Source organism: Barbus barbus (genome assembly GCF_936440315.1).
Source record: "Barbus barbus genome assembly, chromosome: 6".
NCBI lineage: Eukaryota > Metazoa > Chordata > Actinopteri > Cypriniformes > Cyprinidae > Barbus > Barbus barbus.
Genome location: NC_136734.1, coordinates 27,519,626 through 27,540,138, shown reverse-complemented (window position 1 = coordinate 27,540,138; position 20,513 = coordinate 27,519,626). Strand labels below are relative to the sequence as shown.

The following is a 20,513-nucleotide window of genomic DNA, read 5'->3' as shown; positions in this document are numbered from 1 at the left end:
GACGAGACCATCATTAACCCTCATCTTTGTACAAGTGAAGTATCTTCTGTTTATACTTATATTTAAATTGAAGAATATTTGAACAACATTTTAGATCATTTTCTAGTAAATTCCATCTTTTCACACCGGAAACTGAGACACACATTTGTTTGAGGGTCTTTCCAGCAAAAGGTTGTTTAAAATCATTATTTCTTCTGCTTGTCTCATTATTCACAGTGAAAAGGGTTTGCAATCCATCCGGTAACAGGCAATGTTTTGCTTTATGAACAACTAATAAAGTTTGTAAAGAAACCAAGTCCTTCAATTTAAGTAATCCTGACCTCAGAAACAGTCCTGTAGTATGTTCTCTTGGAGCAACGCCATTAATTATTCTTATTAATTATAATTATTCTTATATAAAGAGAGAGTTAAAAGTGGGGCCACTGTATGCTTCATGATTAAGCCTATGAATACTAAATACTACAGCTAAACAGCTTGGGGAAATGTAAGTATTTGGCTTCAATAATTTACATGTTAGAAATGTATGTGTAATAGCATAACCTCTTATAATTCTTCATTAATTATTTTCGGTTGACTAAATCATAACCTACAAGAGGGGACTATTCAATTCATCATCTAATGCACATCAGTTGATTAATTTAAAAAGCGCAATGTATATAATAAGTGTAAATAATTTGATTGTCTTCATATTTCCATTGTAGAAGTTGCGAAGAAGACCGCAACTATTTTAATGAAACTATAACACTAATAGCCTGTTATAGGCTCACTTGGTTCAATAGCCTATTGAAATGTCCCAATTTCCGTCATCCGGCCTATGTGACAGTAACTTAATCTTGGCCTATGTGACAGTATCTTAGTCTTGGCCTATGTGACAGTATCTTAGTCTTGGCCTATGTGACAGTATCTTAGTCTTGGCCTATGTGACAGTAATTTCCATTAGTTTTCATTTACAGAGCAGTGCAAATGAAGGCATAAAACAATTTAATTTATCATTTAATCAAATGAGTTAAACTATTTTTTGGCAAACAAATGTGTTTACTATTCAAATTAAAACATGTAAGAAATAACGTATTGTGTGATTGTTCTTTTAAACAAAAGTTGTAATAATTGTAGTAGCATTAGTAAATAAACCAAACTTTTATTTTGACGGGTTGCCATGAGGACCTCTTAAGTTTCTGTAGCCTATTTATGATGTGACGATCGTTTTACTCAAACGAAACAGTCAAATGCTCATGAAGTAACTCTCAGAGCAGTTCTGGGGATGATGTTCATATATTTATGTCCTCATTTAGTGACATGGCAGATACGGAATACACCGCGAGCGTCGCGCACTTCAGTGTGTGTGTGTGTGTGTGTGTGTGTGTCAAAACCACGCGTCTGTGCCTTTCACATATACAGAGACACGCCAAACATGCAGAATTCATATTTAAATAGTCTTTTTGCAGCTTAATGTTTACAGATAGTCCATATCATGAGTCGATTTAAGTGTACTGACCTACTTTTGATTAATTCATCCAAACTTTGACAAATTTCGTGACTCCACGTTATACAGTAAATTCCATTTATATGACTGGATTCCGCGTTTCCCCCATCTCGGAAACCATAAATAGATAATATTGAGGTTTTTACAACTTCAGTGTAGTGGATTGTAATTTATTGCAACTTGAGCAACGTCTGCTGCTGCCTTTGAGAGAGAACGGATGCGTGATGAAGCAGCACCAGTTAGCAAGCGCTTTCGGTGTGAGAGTGCCTTTAGTCTTCCACGTTGATTGGTCGGACTCCTGACTCTCAACAAATCAGATGCGCGGTGGGCGGAGACTGCTCTAGGCCACAGAGTTGTGAGTTCCGACAGGCTGCATCAGAGCCAAATAGCACGTTTCAAAATTAAATAATTTTATCGGCACATCGGTTTTGAAAATGACCGATACCGATTATCATAAAAATGCTTAATATCGGTGTCAATAATCGGCCAGGCCGATAATCGGTCGACCCCTAACTGATACCAGTGAAAATCCACAGTTCTCGGTACCAATTTCAGTACTAAAGCAAAACACAAAAACATGCTAATTAAAAAACACACTATTTTTATTAATAAAGTCAAACTAAAATAAAATGTACAAAAAGCAATGCCATTCTTTATGCTTATTTAAAATGGTTTCAAGTTTTTCCACAAGTAATAAAAGTCTAGAAAACAGTAAAGAAGTTTCACACAAATTTAATTAGTCTTTTAATTAATGAAATTTAAACACATTTTATTTTTGGTAAATAAAGGGGATTTACTATTAAAATTAAAACATGGAAGAAATATTGTGTGATTTATTAAAAATAAAGTTGTAATTTTTTAAACAGTAGTAGTAGTATCACATACATTCTACTAAATAGTATCCTTATATATTTCTGGCACAACGTCTAAACCAAACTTTTATTTTGACGGGTTGCCGTGAATACCTTTACATTTCTGTGTGTATATGAAATGACGCTGGTTATACTCAAATCAAATGGTCAAATGCTCGTGAATTAACTCTCAGAGCAGTTCTGAAGATGTTGTTTATGTATTTATGTCCTCATTTAGACGGCAGACGCTGAAATCACCGTGAGTGTCAGGCGCGCTTAGTAAACAAAACCGCGTATCTCTGCCATTCATTCATTCAATCGAATTTTGCGGCTTAATATTTACAGAAACTAGTCCATATCGCAATTTGATTTAAGTGTAAGGATCTACTTTTGATAAATTCATCCAAACCTTGATAAATGCCATGACATTCCATGTTAAACTGTAAATTCTGTTTTTAAACTAAGTTCCATGATTCCGTCCGTGTTTTCTGCGTCGCGGAAATTATACGGCCCTACTCATCAAGAACCGAGTTGACTGGGTACTCGGTACCACCGGTACTTTAAAAAAAAAACCTGGTACCGTGTCGTTTTCATTTTTTTTGTACTGACTTGGTACCGAAGTACCGGGTCTTTTGACAACATTAGAAGCAATCAAAACCAACAAAAGAAAAAGTGTTATTACGAGTCTCGGTTAGCCCCGCAGTACACGTTGCAGGGTTGTTGTTGTTTTTTTAAAGAAAACGAGTAGATAGAATATAGAAAAAAAAGAAACCTAGTGTTTTTTGTTTGTTTGTTTGTTTAAGAAACAAGTAGATAGAATAGAAAAAAGAAAGCTAGTGTTAGTTTTTCAAGAAAAGCTAGCAGTTAGAGAATAAATATGCAATTGATAGATATTATATAGGGAACAACTGTTTGGGAATTTCCCCTCATGGGAATAAATCAAATTCAGCATTGTATTAGGAGTGTGCATGAATATTGTTCTCATAAAATGATTACTTAAGCATTTGTCCTACTCCTTTTGAGGAAGGAAGAGGTATTTTTTGTCTGAATCTGGATTTTCTTGTTATACATGGTTAAATCAGATAACATTTATAATCAAGACCGAATTCTAAAGGTGAAATTTTTGGTTTAAAAGCTACAAATCCTAAGGGCAAGAACATCTCAACAAAATGAACCACAACAAGTTTAACTGGCCCTCAACACAAGAAGGCTAATCTTGCAGAAGTTAAAGATTGACATACAGTATCTGAGGATCTTAGGTGCTGTTGTTATATGAGTTTAGATTATGATTGACGGGGTTTTATAATGGTATGGGAAGAAATGTGCTCCACCAACCAGCATCATTCGACCCTCTTCCACATCCTGCAGCAAACCAGCAAACTCTCGAAATGACTCAGCTGTGTAGGCAAAACATTTGGTCACATAAACAACACATTCAAATGAAGCACAAAAACAACCACCTGAGATTGACACAAACATGCAGGCACTGCCCAACACACTCACTCCACATACAAGCTCAGCAGAACAGAAGTGAAATACAGTAATTATGGTAATAAATAAGCAAATACATCACATAAATGAAATGGACAGGCTAATCAGACCTGTTGTCGACTCACCAATGTTCATCTCATCATCAGTCAAAGTGTCACCGATGAAATCAAACTGGAACGACTGAAGGGTCTGAGAGAACTTCTGCACTGCTAGTGAGTACTCTGGAAATAACATCAAAATTATAAAGAAAACAATCAAAAATCCACATTAGTCCCTGTAGGTTTTGTTATGTGGTGAGAATAAATTTATGAAGAACATCAATAGAAAAACATTGCCTGATTGCACATGCTAGCAGATTTACAGCCAGTCCACTCAGTCTGTCCACATACCTGGGCAACTATTTTCTAGGCAAGTTATTGAAATATTGGCAATTTATGTATTTTAAATGTAGTTTTTACAGCTCAAATAGCTAATGTGCATGCATATTCCAGAGTAAACAAACAAGCAATGCCTTTGTTAATAAAGCGAATGGCTCTTTTAACTGAAAGGCAGGACATTTGTGTTCAAGTGATCCTTCTCTTCCACTTTATACTGTCTATGGCTTCAGCCCATACCCAATAAAACATTCTCTATATCAACTTTCACAGTTTCACTAAAAACTGAAAGACAACCATGGCCAGGAAATTCGAACGCAAACAACTTTCACCACATTGCTTGGTTGTTGGCCACTTAACATATGAAGCCATTAATTACAGAACCTCTGAGAAATAAGAAAAGCAGCTTTATTGCTAAGTGAAATCAGAAGTTGTAGGGCTCAGTGAGGATGGAATTATGTCTCAAACTCACTACACCGGATCAGTGCCAAAACACACACACAGCAAGACAGACCACTGTCAAATGCTTTCATCCAAAGCATTTTATAGTATTATAATCACTGGGACAAAGAAAAACAACTCATTTCACTATATGTGCAGACTGTCTGAGAGACGGTTTCTGAGTGCTGTCAGAGAGGCGCGCACACGTGAAGACGGTGCTCATAGAGCACGGGAGCTTCATACGCCTTGGCTTTAACGGATAATTACACACTCTTAAAGGGGCCAAAATGCCCATCCGTTAAACATTTGATTACTTTATACAATGTATGTAGCATTTGTTATTTATTCGTTTAACTATTTTTTTGTCCTGTTGCTTGTAAATAGTTTCTTATTCTTATTTAATTGCTGACTGTTTACTTGTCTTCAACAACTTGTCTGTTTACTTGGGGTTTTTTTGTTTGTTTTTTGAGTGATATTGACACTGGTGACAAGAATTATGAAATGTCTGTGGTATAAAAAAAAAAAACATATATGATATATATATATATATATATATATATATATATATATATATATATATTGTTACCGTGAAATTAAATTACTCATATCGTGATATAAGATTTTTTAACTCTCCAGATCATGGGTTGTCAATGTTTTTGAAAAAAGTCTCAAGGGCTACATTAATTTGATCAGAAATACAGTAAAAACAGTAATATTTTAAAATATTATTACAATTTCATAAAAAAAAATTCTATAGTAATATATTTTAAAATTAATTTTTCCGCTGATGGCAAATCTGAATTTTCAACAGCTACTATAGTCTTCAGTGTCACATGATGCTGAAAACAGCTTTTGCTGCTAAATATTGTTGTGGAAACTATGATACTTATATTTTTTTTAGTTCAAAAGAACAGCATTTATTTGAAATCCATTTTTTGTAACATTTCTTCATGACCATTTTTTCATCATATCACCCACCCCTAAGTTTGATCTCAGCACATCTCGAACTCTCCAGATCATGGGTTGTCAATGTTAATATTATTATGCAATTTTTGATAGGGCAATTAAAATAATTATGTAAATAACATCCAGAAAAGAGAAACTTTATTTGATTTCAGCCCTCTATTACTGATCAATAGGCATGTGAGCCATTCATCCATCTTTCTATCGCTTTCTCTCTGGCTGTGTTTTAGGCCTGCACGCTCTGTGACAGAGGAGATGGCTTAAACGATTATATCTCCTCTGATGAAAAGGACACAAAGAGTGTGTTTGTCTAAAGCATGAGGAGCTGGCATGACGGACTACACTCTCCAAACCAGATCACAAAACCCACCCTGTTCAGCCCTCTGACAAACACACACACACGGATCTCAAAAGAGCGCTATTTTACTCTTGCAACATTAGACTAGAAATGATGTATCAGGTATTCTTTAAAAGCACGATAGAATGTAGGACAATGTGTTTGAGTGACTGTTTGTATTGCAGGACATAAACTACTACACCTCAAATGAGGCCAAGAACCACATCCTGGTAAAAGACAACCAGACATGGTTGAAGAACCAGTCAGTGCAGCTGAAACAGATGACAGAATGAGATTGTACTAACTAAACAGAAGATGTTTGGGTGAATGGGTGGTGCCAAAAAGTGTTGTGTGTAAATATTGAATCATTAATGCACTTGAAACGACAGCAGATGCAACAATTGGCTCACATTCTGTATTGGCGAGCATATTTGTTTAAGATTAAAATGCAGGCTTCCTCAATCCTTCTGGAAATCTGCCGTGGTGTTGATATTCTCTGTTTAGTCATAACAGCAGCAATAGATCTCCAAAGAGGTTCCTCATCGTTGAAGAAAAGGAAATGCTACACTTCCTGTGAGAAGTTTCATATCCACACAGCACACACGATATTCCTCAAAAAGTGCAAAACTACATAAACGCAGGAAGTAAACATATCGAAACCTCTGAGTCAGGTCATATGACTTTAGAAACTGCAGAACTTCAAATAGCGGAAACCCTAGAGAAAAAAGAGGTTGGGCGCTAGTGATTATTTCAGACACTGAAGCACTGAAGACACCTTCCAAGACAGTGGAAGCGTCCAAGAGCAGATGCAGTCATTCCAATTACAGCCATTCCTGCACCGCACAAATCCATAAGGAAATCTGCCTTAATGGCTCAGCATTCTGCTTTTTGAGTGTTGCACTCTGAGGTATAAAGCGAGGCATATGGTTAGTCAAATTAGAAGCTTGCATACTCCCTCAGGCAAAATAAAAACTTAAAAATGCTATCAGTCTTCCTGTGTTTTTAGAAAACTAGCGTGTTTAAGACTTCCCTTGAAATTAGGGAAGGAAGCCCTAGAAGCTTTACTCTAGGAGATAAATTACAGCTGAATCATCACATTATCACTGAAGAAGACCAGCTGTCAATTCTTTTATTCAAACTTAGGAAGTGAAATGCAGACGGAAAAACTGAACACCAATCAGCTAAAACTCTCCAGTAAGTCAAGAAAACATCTGACAATGACACAGGGTTCCTGCTCTTTTCGTCCAGTTAATTTCCATTACTTTTTTTTTAGTTGTTCCTGATTAATGGATAATTAATTTATATTAAAAACTTATATTAAAGTATTTTTACCCAAATAGAGCTTGGCATAATAATAATAATTGATTATTTATTTATTTACATCTTGTTTAGCTTACATTTCACTGTACTTTCAGTTATTGCAACATTACATGATGCATTTAATATGCTCATTATATATATTCTTTATCTTATTTATTCTCAACTCCCTCCACACATAGCAAGTTGTATTAATTATTAAAAAAATGCAATAACTTTATAATATTTTATACATTTTAATAAGACTTTTAGTTTAATTATTGTATTACTTTCATAAAAAAAAAAAAAAAAAGCTTTTTTGTTTTTTTTTACTTAATTTCCATGAACAGGCCTGGAAATCACATTTTTTTTGTCCCTGATATTTCCCTGAACCCCAAATTGACACTTAGGACCACATATGAGCTGTACACTGAGATACCTACAGCTATAATTACTTTTATATCTATATAATTACTATAATATAACTCTACTGAGTTCAGTTTCTCAACATTAGTGGTGTAGCAGGACTGTGAAAACTCTGTGTAATTTGTTGCTTCAAAACACTTAAGAATAATAAGACAAACAACAGAAAAGGAAGGAGGAAGAGACATTACACCCATAGTGGTGTGTATGGCCATAGAAATGAATGCTCTGAAGACTGCTGGTTTACAGCCTCCATCTCTCTCTCCTCCAGTCTGAGGATGCAAATTGCCTTAATTGACTTGAGATAAGCAGAATAGTGAGAAGGGCTTATAGTTACAGTCTCTGAGTTCATATGACTACTGGCACTCCCTCGAGTTTTCATAATCTCGTTGACGCTTTCACACCATCTCTAAATTTTCCAGTTCAATTCCATTCACTAATCTGGGAAATTGAAGGTGCCTGCCATAAATTAATCAACAGTCCCTAAAAGGGCTTGCCAGCATCTCTGAGAGGGGCCTCTTCCAAGAGCTGCTCACCATCTGCCAGATCACTCTCCCTCCCCTCTACAATTCATAATCCCCTTTACAACTATGCAAGCACTCGCAAATGAAAGCCCATGCAAAAAAAAAAAAAAAAAAAAAAAAAAAAAAAAAGCTTTACGAATGTGAAGAAATATTCCTAACATTAAATCACAGTTACGCACTAATCTTGCTCGGTTTGCAAAGGCGGAGACCTCCACCGACCTCCCCCAAGCCAAGATCACCACCATGGCTGCTGTAAAACACAATTTTACCTTTAATCGTGCTGATCACACTGTTTCCGTCCTTGATCACATCCTTTAGGAACTTGTTGGTTTTCTCCAGCTCGTTTTCGTAGCATTTCAATCTCTCTCTGAAATCTGGACTGTCGGAGTAACAATCGCTGAACTCTAGTGGAGGATGCCCCATTCTCACCCTCTGAATGATCAATGAAGATAACCAGTCTTTTGTAGTCAATAAAGTACGCAAACCACCACAAACGTGCCTGAAGTTGATTTCGATTAATCGGTTTCGATACAGTTCCCCTTACTTGACATATTATTGGATATGCAGTTGTAAAAACAATAATCCAGCGCTCCGGTGGTGACTGTTTCCGTGTTCACGCAGTATTGTTATTTCAGTCGCGCGATTTGGATGGCAAACTAAATTTTAAAAGTGCTGATACAGAAAGTATCTGTGTTTCTACACTTGTCCTTGTTTTGGGAGCGGAGGGTCTGACAAACGCGGGTAGGGCTACATACTGAGTACTCCCACACTATTGGGCGGCAAATGTCAGTTAGTTGCTATAAATGTTATTTTAATCAGACACGCGTGGGCTTCCTCTGGGGGGCGCTTGAGGGCTCACAAAAGGAAATTCTCTTTTCAACTGCATTCAAATGTAAGGATGTGTTTTGTTTTACTGCAGACATTTACAGACTGAAACGTGTAATCATTTAAGTCTATTATTTTAAATTATTTGTACCTGGAATACAAATGGAAACACACCCCTGTAGTTTCTACGAAATTGTTAATTATTGGTCGTGGTATTCAGCAATCATAAACGACTATGATTGGTCCATCCTGAGCAGCGCTTGGAAAAGTAACACTTTCAAGGTGACCAAGCTAAAGTGGTGCGTCAGCAGTGTTCTGGACAAAAACGTTGCACCTGAAACAGTGACAGTGGTAAATTTAAATAGCCATTGCACTGAATGCACAGTTAATAGTTAAATAGGATAATTATTATGTATTATGTACGTCCTTGTCCAACATCCGGGCCACTAAGCCTCGCCTATGTTTGTATTCTGAGTCTTGCTAGTTGCCATTCTACTCGCGCATTGTTCTTCTAAACCCACTCTGACTCCGACCCTTAAAGAGACACCGGCACTCCTCTGAATCATCATATCAACAGATTCAAAAGCATTTTCAGTATGTGTTATTACGACTTCCAAACTCTGACCAGTTTAAAATATAGGGCCTATTATATATCAACGACACTTAAAACCTTTAACGTGTCCACTCGGCTACTAATAAAATATGCAAACTTGACAATTGACGCGTCCTTAATTAAATATAACAATGAGCTGAACTGATATATTCAAGAGCGAAGAGGCTATTCAAAGTAATTGATATATAAATTAGATTTACTTAAGCTTTGTTTAAATATTTTAATTGTATAATAACATGTATAATGTATGTTATAATATTGTTATATACATTTTAATATATTTTATTACATGTAATTATTTAATTACATTTTACATTTTAATAACAATAATATATTATTATTCATTATCATTATACTTTTTTAATTATTTTTATTAATGCTTGAACAAATACAGAAAAAAAGCGCCAAGGGTATACATAATAAATAAATAAAAAGTATATATGAACTATACATGTAGCCTATGTATAAAGCCTACAAATAAATTAAAATAAAATAAAAAATGAAAGGCCTTACTAAATCACAATAAATTAAGTATACCAAATAGATACACAGCTTTTACAGCTTTTTTGTCTGTACTGTACTCTCCTTAATGGTGCTTATATAGATATCTAAAGTACCACAGAAAAAAAGAGGCTTCTGATTGCTGAATTTACAACGATGAATATGAAACTTAACAAGTATAATCAGGAGCTTAATTATATAAGCCTCATTTTCAAACTTCTTTTCATAGTTCAAAAAATCAAATATTACATGTTCATATAGTAAAAGAAAATTGCACAACATTTTGTCATTTATAAATCTAGAAAACTCCCACCATAACCTCTTTGTATATTGACAATGCCAGAAAATATGAGGTACCGTTTCAGGGTGTCGTGAACAGAATTAACAATTTACATCTATATCTTTAATAAATCTGGTTAGAAAATGCTTAATATTTATGCAATATCTTATATGAACATTTCCGCCTAGTGGCATGTTGGCGTTTTTGACGTAACACCACGTATCCGTGACGTATCCGTGTGAAGATGGCGGAAGTAGAGGAGTCTAGCAAGCCTTTGGTAAGGGACAAAACATACTTTTAAAACACTTAAACGTCTTTAAAACACGGTGTCAACTTTTCCGTCGAGTTTTTGTTTTTGTCTGTATGGTTAACGACCCTGACTGGAAGCTTGAGAATTTGTAAATGTGTCAGTAAAGCTTTGTTGGGGTAATACGTTACATGTAAGCGCAGATGGTCGTTTCTCAGTTTAAGAGAACATTTACTACATTGAACGTTTTTAATTATTATGTTTTTTTTTATTTTCAAACATCGCCCAAATGTCCATACTGACAGATTAGCTGTCTTCTATGAAAAACAATAGTACACGTTTTATCGTACAGTGTTACCAAACTATGTAAACAGTGAGAGTGGAACATAATCTGCAATCTGAAACTGTTAAAAGTTTAAAAATAAGATTAAAATATGAATTTTTCTGAAAATGTTATTTTTCTGATTTAATGTTATTTTGATAGGCTATATCTCGGTAATTGTGAACATGAGCTGTTCTTCATCCCCATTTACTGATCGATACTACTTGAAAATAATTGTAGAGCTCGTCCCTTTTGTACAGTGTGTCATTTAAAAGCTCAAAGTGTGAGTGTGACAAACATCTAATATCATCAGGCACATTTTAAACTACACCAGGCAGCAGGAGCCTAACACAGGCTTTAGGGTATCCGTTTTCAGGACAAAATTTAACTAAAGTTATAAATAGTGTACAAATTTTCATCGGTATACAACCCTAGATCTTGAAATAGTCTCACTTTTGCCATTCAATAATTTCCCTGACTGTTTTATTGTTGTTTAATTGAAATCAGTTTGACTGCTTCTTTGCGCTAAATGGGGTGACTAGTACTATGTTAACTGTCATTTATTGTTAAGAAAACAGAAACACAATCTCAAATGATGTTAATGTTAGTATCATTGAGTTAACTAAATATTGGTGTTTTATTTATTTTAATGTTTTGTACTTACTGCTATCATTTAATTAGTCAGTCAGCTCATAGCCCACTTTAAATTGTGGACGGACCACCACAGGACCACATTTTTGAAAATCACTTCTGTAGATGAATGTGAGCTGCACATAAAGTGTTTTGGGTATATGGATTTGCCATGAATGATTTAAACCGTCATACTTTGTCACAGTTTGCGGGTTTGTCTGACATCTCCATCTCGGAGGACATTCCAGTGGAGGGAGATATATCTGTGCCGGTGGGCTCACAGAACGCTGACAATGATTTCTCCACCCTGGATGAGCCTGTCAAAGACACTATTGTAAGTGAAACCTTGCATTAATGTTGCCATAAATGAAAATAAAAATCATAGTACATAATGTAATAATGCTAAAATAAAAATGGAGTGCACCTTTAACAGTAGTTCTGTCTGAGGAGCATTTCTTACTCTGCATTTTTGCTCTGTTTATGGGTCTCAGCTTAGGGATCTGCGAGCCGTTGGACAGAAGTTTGTCCATGTGATGTACCCGAAGAAAAGTTCTGCGCTGCTCAGAGACTGTGAGTCCATCATCAATTGCTGATGGCACATTATAAATCACAGATTACATGTGGGCTTTTTATTCCAAATGCTAAATGTTCATCAGATGGCTAACAAGGAGCATGTATATGCTCTTTTTAGGGGACTTATGGGGCCCTCTCCTCCTCTGTGTCACTCTGGCCTTGTGAGTAATAATGCTGTCAGAACTATTTCCACTATGACTCCAGCACATATAATATATCTATTATATTGTCTGTCCCAGAATGCTGCAGGGTGGGTCTGCTGACAGTGAGGAGGATGGCAGGCCACAGTTTGCAGAAGTCTTTGTAATCATCTGGTTCGGTTCTGTAATCATCACTCTCAATTCCAAACTTCTGGGAGGAACTATGTGAGTAAACAGTCAGATTTTAATTTATATTTATTTGCTTGTTAGAAGCCTGCATAAAAGAGAGCACCTCAGATTTTTAGAATATGGCTTTCATGATGTCATTTTGTGTAGTTGGTAACATGCACGTTAAAAATGAAGTGTGTTGCCTGTTATTTATCAGCTTTACCTACAGGTGGGAAGTTGTCTCATAGCATAAGGTAGGAAAGAGGACTTAATTTCAGTGTATTGGGAAAGTTAGTCAACCAGATGCAGGCAAATAATTTAATGCCACTGGAGCAATGAGAGAACAGAGGGGGGTGATAATAATTAAATAATAAAAATACTTTCTTTTAACCATCAGAGCACCAAGGCATTGATATTCATGATTTACATATTTTTTACCATTAAATATGCATTTATGAACCCATTAGTTATTTAAAAAAAAAAAAATTGTTTAGGCAAAATTTGCATCTGAAATAATTAAAAAATTGCAACGTTGAGCAAAATTTAGGGTTGCAAAATTTCAGCACTGTTTTTTGCAGTAATTGAAAGTTTTGACTTTACAAATAATTTAGGACACAATGATATTTTAAATATAATCTACCAATTTAAATGTCAATTAATTTAAGAACATTTAAATTCAAATCAAATATAAATGTTCAAAATGTCAAGACAAGGTGTCACTAGATAAATAAAATAAAATAAAGCTAATTAGATATAGATATACTTTTAGCAAACTGTGGCACTTAATATGCAACTTTTGTCCCACCATAACTGTGATAAGTATCAGAGTGTCAGCCACTGTTATTTTACTAATAACTAAGCCTAGCCTGTTATATTATTTTTTTTAAGCCCTCCGGCTTTAAAAAGTTTGTTAGTTTTTTTAATTTCATGTTTTGTTCAGAAATTTTATATTACATAAATAAATGGCAACCCTCTGAATTTGCAATTTGTTCATTGGTTTCTTTTAGACAATTTAGTGAATACAGCTAAATTAATGTTTGAGCACACTACCGAAACAATGTTGTTAACTGACTTTTTTATTCTTTGTCTATACAGATCATTTTTCCAGAGTCTTTGTGTGTTGGGGTACTGTATTCTCCCTCTGACTGTGGCCATGATAGTGTGTCGTATAGTTCTCCTGGGAGGCACAGGCCTCATCAATTTTATAGTCCGTCTCATAGTTGTCACCGCCTCCTTCAGCTGGTCAACGTTTGGTAAGAATCAATTAATATTTTTTATCTGTTTGAAGCATTCCCAGAATACTAAAGGGCCCTGTGGCTGTTCTATTGAAATAAATTAGATGTTCATAGCAGAAATGTTTATAATCCATGTACGATGTCTGCACCAGATGAGCCTGACTGGCCAACAAGCTCCTCAGGCAGTGCATACAGCAACCACCAGGAGGGAGTGTAGACTCTTTTAATGGTTTTTTGGTTAAAATATTTGCTCTTCATAGGCTTGAGAAAAACAACAACTTACATTTGAATGGCTCACAGTGCAAATAAACACATTAAAGTACAATAACAATAATTTTTTAATTGAATAGTGAGTATTATTTTAGTTTTATATTACTATTATAGTATTTATTAATATTTTAATTATCTTTTATTTTGATATTCTCAGCTTTAATTTTAATTGTATTAAGTTTAAGTAATTTTGTTATGTGCATGGGCCATTTTTATTGTTTATACATTTCAATAAAGGTTTAATTTATTTTTGTTTAAGTTTCAGTAATTTTAGTATTTAAACTTATTTACTTCTGCTAGTTGCAATATCTGTCATGTTTCAGTTAACAATGATAAAATATCTGCATTGCAGAGTAAAAAGAGAAACAAATTAATTACAAGCTGTTTTATCAATAATAAATCACAGAGATGGCATTAATTAAACAAGTTATTCTAAAGAAGAAAATTAGACTAGATTTACCAATAATAATAAGTAGACACAGATGTCAGTTGACTGATTGTGTCTCTCTTGTACACACAGTCTTTAGTTTAGGGGATTTCATTGATATCTGAGCTCATATCTCTGTGCGTGTCTTTCATTCACAGCCTCCACAGCATTTCTTGCAGACAGCCAACCGCCCAATAGGAAAGCCCTGGTGGTGTATCCAGTGTTTCTCTTCTACTTTGTGATTGGCTGGATGATTTTGACATTTTCGCCTTCTAATTAGCATATATATACACCCTACGCCAACTGGAAAATGAACTCCTCCCCATTGCTAAGACAACCAGCAGACTGTCTGGGAGCTGGCCAGTGATTGACCTAGCCTAAAAAAAAGGTGGAACACTTTGATGGACACCCATAAAGGGACAACCCGAGGACAGTAAGTGGATTATTGCATAGATATCAGTCCTCCCCATCCCTCATTCAGTTGAATAATGGAGAGAAAAGGAATGGAGGACATTAATTCTTCAGTGCTACTAATTTAACAACAACAACCTACATGTCTTCATTATATGAATGTTTTATTGTGTGAGGAACATTAGTGCCCCTCTGAGCAGTTCCAGATGTACTCACACCCCTAACGTGGAGGAGTATGATGATCTGTGTGTCTTCATGTGTGGATGCGCTTATTCAAGCATAGTATGTGACTATGTGAGGGTGCATTTATTTGTTATTGCGTCTCTGTTGGGAGAATTCAGTTATCATTAGGCCACACATCAGTCCCCTCACATTGCTACACAAGTTTCTTTTCTTTGTTTTTGTTTTTCTCTTTAGTTGTGAATGATGTTTGGGCTACATTACATTTATTTTCCATTGGTGGAAGTTTGTACATTCCAGAAAGATAGAATAAACATGGACTTTAATAAGCGCTGCAAATATTGTTTGTGCTCTCTCTTTTTTGCACATAGAAAATGAAAAATGTATCTTAAGGTTGAATCGGAAGTGCTGTTTCTGTCTGTATAAATGCAGTCTGTCATTTAAACAATCCTTTCGCACACATCTTCCTGTCTGTCTGACAAAGACAGTCTTCCATACGGAGTCTCTCCTCATATAAAGACTCATCGGCAAACTGTCTTTCTCTGTTTCCTCACATAGAGAAAAACACGCACGGATTCTTCACTCCTCTCTCTCTCTCTCTCTCTCTCTCTCTCTCTCTCTCTCTCTCTCTCTCTCTCTCTCTCTCTCTCTCTCTCTGCCTTTGCCGCTCTATGTGATAGTAATTCTAATTAGACTTTCCATCTTGTATGTCTAAAAAAAGACTTTAATTTTCACTTCTAATGCATTGCAGCACCTGAACCATAAGGTGCAATTGAGGTGTGTGCTGATTAAATAAAGGTGGGCATGCGTGTGTGTGTGTTAGAAAATTGTCAGTGTTTTCTTCTGACCTTTATATATCTGTATCCAACAGTGTTGTGTTTGCTAATCTGCGCTGCTATGATGCCTTTATGTTATTACTCATTTCTCAGTGTCATCATCACTGCTGTGGAACTTAAAAGAAGGTGTTTTGTGAAATGTTTCAGTGCTTTTTTGCCCATACAGTGGAAGTCAATGGTCATCAAAACGGTTTGGTTGCCAAAATTCTCTAAAATATTTTCTATTGTGCACCACTGAATAAAAGAAAGTCAAACAGGCTTGAAATGACATGAGGATGAGTAAACGATAACAGAATTATAATTTTACAGTGAACTACCCCTTTAAAGGTATAGTTCAGACAAAAATTTAAATTACCCCATGATTTATGTACCTTCAAGCCATCCATATGACTTTCTTACAATCGGAATTATATAAAAAATGTCCTGTCTCTTTCAAGCTTTATAGTGGTAGTGAATGGGTGTTGAGATTTTGAAGTCCAATAAACTACAAGTGAATTCTGAAGTGAATCAATGCATTTGTATAAGAAAAATATCCATATTTAAAACTTTATAAACCGTAATCTTTAGCTTCCACTAACTGTTGTACATGCATTCACATTCATGAGAGAGTGGTTATTTCATTCCAGCGGATGACGAAGGATGTAGGCATAGTGTAATCTCCGTTGAGAAGCAGTTATGATTTAGAAGTCCAAAATGAGGATTTGTAATATAATTTTTCAATATAAGCCAAAAGGAGTCTGGTTTTACTTTGCTTGAAACAAAAGTTTTTGTGCAGGACTTCACTTCAGGAGGCCTTTATTAACCCCCAGGAGCCGTGTGGAGTACTTTTTATGATGGATGTATGCACTTTATTGGACTTCAAAATCTCAACACCCATTCACTACCATTATAAAGCTTGTGTGTGTGTGTCAGTCAGTCAGATAGATAGATAGATAGATAGATGATATCCCTGGTGGAATGACCTGCCCAAATCAATCCAAGCAGCTGATTCCTTAGCCATCTTCAAGAACTGGCTAAAAACACATCTCTTCCATCTTGATTTCACCCTCTGACAGCACTCTCTATTCTAATTCTATTCTTTAAAAAAAAGCAGAAAAGGCCTCTAACACTAGCTTGCTCTATTATTTTTCTATTCCATCTGTTTTCTTTTCCTTTATTATATAATTAAAAAAACACAACAACATTGCATTAGGTTAACTGACACTTGTCATACCACTTGCATATTGCTCTTTTGTTGATTTTGCTTCCATTGTTCTCATTTGTAAGTCACTTTGGATAAAAGTGTGCTAAATGACTAAATGTAAATATACACCTAGGATGTCTTGAAGGTGGGTAAATCATGGGGTAATTTTCATATTTGGGTGAAATATCCCTTTAAGTGCTTCTTGTAACATCATCAGAACAGTTTATAAATATCAGGCTTAGTGTGTGGATTTAATAATTAGTGACAGACTCATTTGCTGTGTGTGTAGCTGAAGTTTCTCAATCTGTTATTAGTCAAGTGTGTCAATAGAGAACAAAAAGGAAAGGAAAAGAACAAATGTGGGGAAACAACAGCAAAGACTGTTTTCCAGCTATCTGTTAATAAGAGGTGTGACATTTTATTTTGGCACTTTAAAAGAGGTTAATGTTAATGAATTCGGGATATAATTAATATGTTAATGATTTGTCAGCAGCTGATTAAAGCCTGTGATAGGTTGTTTGAAGTCTAACTGAGGTCTCCTGCTTCTGTAGAGGGCATATGCATGAGAGGCATAGATATGCGCTGCAGCTCAACAAACTGTTTGTGTTACGGGTGTGGTGCGGAGCAAGGAGCGCACGACGAGGATATACAATATTCCTTCTTTTAATCAGGATTCTTGGAGCAGATACAAACAGGGGAGTGCACACACATCCATAAATGAAACAATAACCGACAGTGAGACTAACAAAGACAGGAACTTATAAAGGGGCAGATAATTGGGAAGGACAGGTGTACACAATGACTAATTAAACTGAACTAGGACACAGGGGAACAGAAAACCCGACATGTAACAGTTTGCTTACATGTTTCTTTAAAAAACCTTAATGAACCCTTTATTCAGACTTGAAAGTTAAGTGTGTGTCCATTCTAAAACAACAAGCGAGTCATTTGAAGAAGCAGTAGCAGTTCACATATGTTACAGGAGTGATAGAGCAGATGCAGGTTCCCTGATTTCATGGGAAAATATGTAGATTTAAAAAAAGTATTACAAATCACTATAAGTTACTCTGGATAAAATCATCTGCGAAATGCATAAATTTAAATGTAAATGATCACATTCACCACAGTTTTACAAACAGAAAAGCCGTTTCTCATGGCCAGTGCAGCATTTTGCTGTTGTTCCTCTTTTGGAGGGAATTGCTCTTCTAGGAGGGAATTCCTTGTGCTAGAACCATCTGTCTTAATAATTTTAATAAACAGCAGATGTCAGAGCTGTGGTGCAGTGGCTCAGCACTTGTAAGAGCCATTGGTTCCTGTCTTGATCCCATTCCCATCACATTCCCTTCTCTTTTAGCCATACTTTCCTGTCTCCATTCCACTATCCCATAAAATTGTAATAAAAAATAATAATTTTATTATAGCATGCATACGTTTGGGGTCATTTATTTTTAAAGAAACTAAGATTAATTAAATTGATAAAAAGTAGCAGTAAAGGAAGTTATTACAAAAGATCTCTATTTCAAATAAATGCTGTTCTTTTGAACTTTCTATTATTCAAAGATTCCTGAAAAAAATGTATACAGGTTTCTACAAAAATATTAAGCAGCACAACTTTTTTTCAACACTAATAAAAAGCATATCTCTTGAGCACCATATCCGCATATTAGGATAGGTGTGTGTTCGATCATTCTGCTGATTTCTGATGGATCATGTGATTCACGTTTGAAATTCAACTTAATTTTCAAATGGAATGAATTACATTTAAATTTATATTAAAATGTAAAACAGCTATTTAAAATTGCACTTCTTTTTCATAATATTACTGAGTATTATATTATAGATATCTATAATATTATAGAGTTTCACTCTATTTTTCATCAAATGCATGCAGCCTTGGTGAGCATAAATTTATTTCAAATTAAATTCAAATTTTTCACATATAAAGAAAGAACAAAAGAAGGAAAGCACCAGGCCCAGACGGTGTGTCACCAGACTGCCTAAAAACCTGTGCTGATCAGCTGGCCCCCATCTTCACACAGATCTTCGGAGCTGTGTGAAGTCCCCTCATGCTCAAACGCTCCACCATCATCCTCGTCCCAAAGAAACCCAAAATCACTGGACTTATATAGCTGGAATATCTGTAGCCATGAAATCATTTGAAAGACTGGTTTTGGCTTATCTGAAGGACATCACCGGACCCTTACTGGACCCCCTGCAGTTTGCCTACAGAGCAAACAGGTCTGTGGATGATGCTGACAGTATGGGACTGCACTTCATCCTGTAGCATCTGGACAGACCAGGGACTTATGTGAGGATCCTTTTTGTGGACTTCAGCTCCGCTTTTAACACCATTATCACAGACACCCTTCAGAATAAATTAACTCAGCTCTCCATCCCAACCTCTGTTAAGGAGCTGGCTATCTGGTGCAGTCTTAACAACCTGGAGCTTAACACGCTCAAAACTGTGGAGATGATCATGGACTTCAGGAGAACACCCCCCCCCCCCCCCCCCCCCCCTGCTCTCCCCCCACTCACCATCATGAACAGCACTGTGACTGCAGTGGAGTCATTCAGATTCCTGGGCACCATCACCTCTCCGGACCTGAAGTGGGACAATCACATTGACTCTATTGTGAACATTTTTTGCTGTTTTGTACATTGCCTATTTGGATATTTGTATTATTCTTTATTATCTGTGTCCTGTCCTGTCCTGTCCTGTAGCTGTCTCTCTGTTGCCCTGTGGAGCTTCTGTCTGTCACTAAAACAAATTCCTTGTATGTGTAAACATGCTTGGCCAATAAAGCTCATTCTGATTCTGATAAAAAAAAATCTTACAGACCTCAAACTTTTGCCTGCTTGTATATATGTATGCATATATAAATATAAAAAGAGAGAAAGAAAGAATGCTCTGTTATGACTCTATACCATGCATCATTGTGCTTTGTGTGTGTCATTATCAGAGCAGCAGCTGTAGTCTGTCAGAATGAATGATCACAGTCCAGATTCTCTGTGGTCCAAATCTAGGCTGCTGTAGAGGTGCCCCGAAGCGTTGTGAACGCTGGCCGGAGTACTGTTTCTGGCCAACCAGAGATTATGGCTCAGAGAAAAAACCTTCTCACAGGTCACCTAAGGGCCTGAGCTTTACCATATTGGCGTGATCTAAAACCTCCGGAAAAGTGTTGAAAAGAAAAGAACCTCATGGTTTCGCGTTTCGCGTCCATTTTAGTCTCTTCTTCTATCCCACATTGCTTCCTGTCCACCATATAGTATACAAATAAAAATGCTACAAAAAGTGTTCTGGCAGTGGAAAGCGTGTAAGAGAGAGAGGGCTGTTTTATGACATTAATAACAGAAATAAGAAAGTTCACTGCTGGGGCAGAGGAGAAAGGTCACTTTCAACTATGAAAGATCCTTCAGAGCAGCTGCTCCAAATCTCTAACGTGATCATTACAGCATTTTCAGACTGCAGACTTTATACTCTCTCTTTCT

General features: G+C 35.9%; 2 protein-coding genes across 2 annotated transcripts in view; one reads left to right on the top strand and one right to left on the bottom strand.

The window, feature by feature from the left end:
- ophn1 (oligophrenin 1) overlaps positions 1 to 9,006 on the bottom strand; it is a 37,986-nt gene extending 28,980 nt beyond the window's left edge. The window contains exons 1-3 of the mRNA XM_079419444.1: positions 8,453 to 9,006; positions 3,951 to 4,046; positions 3,670 to 3,731 (exon numbers count right to left, since the gene is read on the bottom strand). Coding sequence (XP_079275570.1) covers positions 3,670 to 3,731; positions 3,951 to 4,046; positions 8,453 to 8,606 — 312 coding nt within the window. The 5' untranslated portion in view covers positions 8,607 to 9,006. The remainder of the gene's footprint in view (positions 1 to 3,669; positions 3,732 to 3,950; positions 4,047 to 8,452) is intronic.
- A 1,597-nt stretch (positions 9,007 to 10,603) lies between these two features.
- Positions 10,604 to 15,977, top strand: LOC306871212 (protein YIPF6). Its single transcript, XM_079418990.1, has 7 exons — positions 10,604 to 10,679; positions 11,807 to 11,935; positions 12,093 to 12,171; positions 12,293 to 12,335; positions 12,414 to 12,539; positions 13,578 to 13,735; positions 14,573 to 15,977. The coding sequence occupies exons 1-7, from the start codon at positions 10,647 to 10,649 to the stop codon at positions 14,692 to 14,694; spliced, it is 690 nt and encodes a 229-aa protein (XP_079275116.1). The 5' UTR covers positions 10,604 to 10,646; the 3' UTR covers positions 14,695 to 15,977.
- Positions 15,978 to 20,513: the final 4,536 nt, after the last annotated feature.

Bases quoted from the DNA above. Each gene is read 5' to 3' on its own strand.
- LOC306871212 (XM_079418990.1), top strand. From the start codon at position 10,647: ATGGCGGAAGTAGAGGAGTCTAGCAAGCCTTTG. The intron at 10,680-11,806 runs GTAAGGGACAAA...ACTTTGTCACAG, and splicing joins AGGAGTCTAGCAAGCCTTTG to TTTGCGGGTTTGTCTGACAT. The intron at 13,736-14,572 runs GTAAGAATCAAT...TTTCATTCACAG, and splicing joins CTTCAGCTGGTCAACGTTTG to CCTCCACAGCATTTCTTGCA.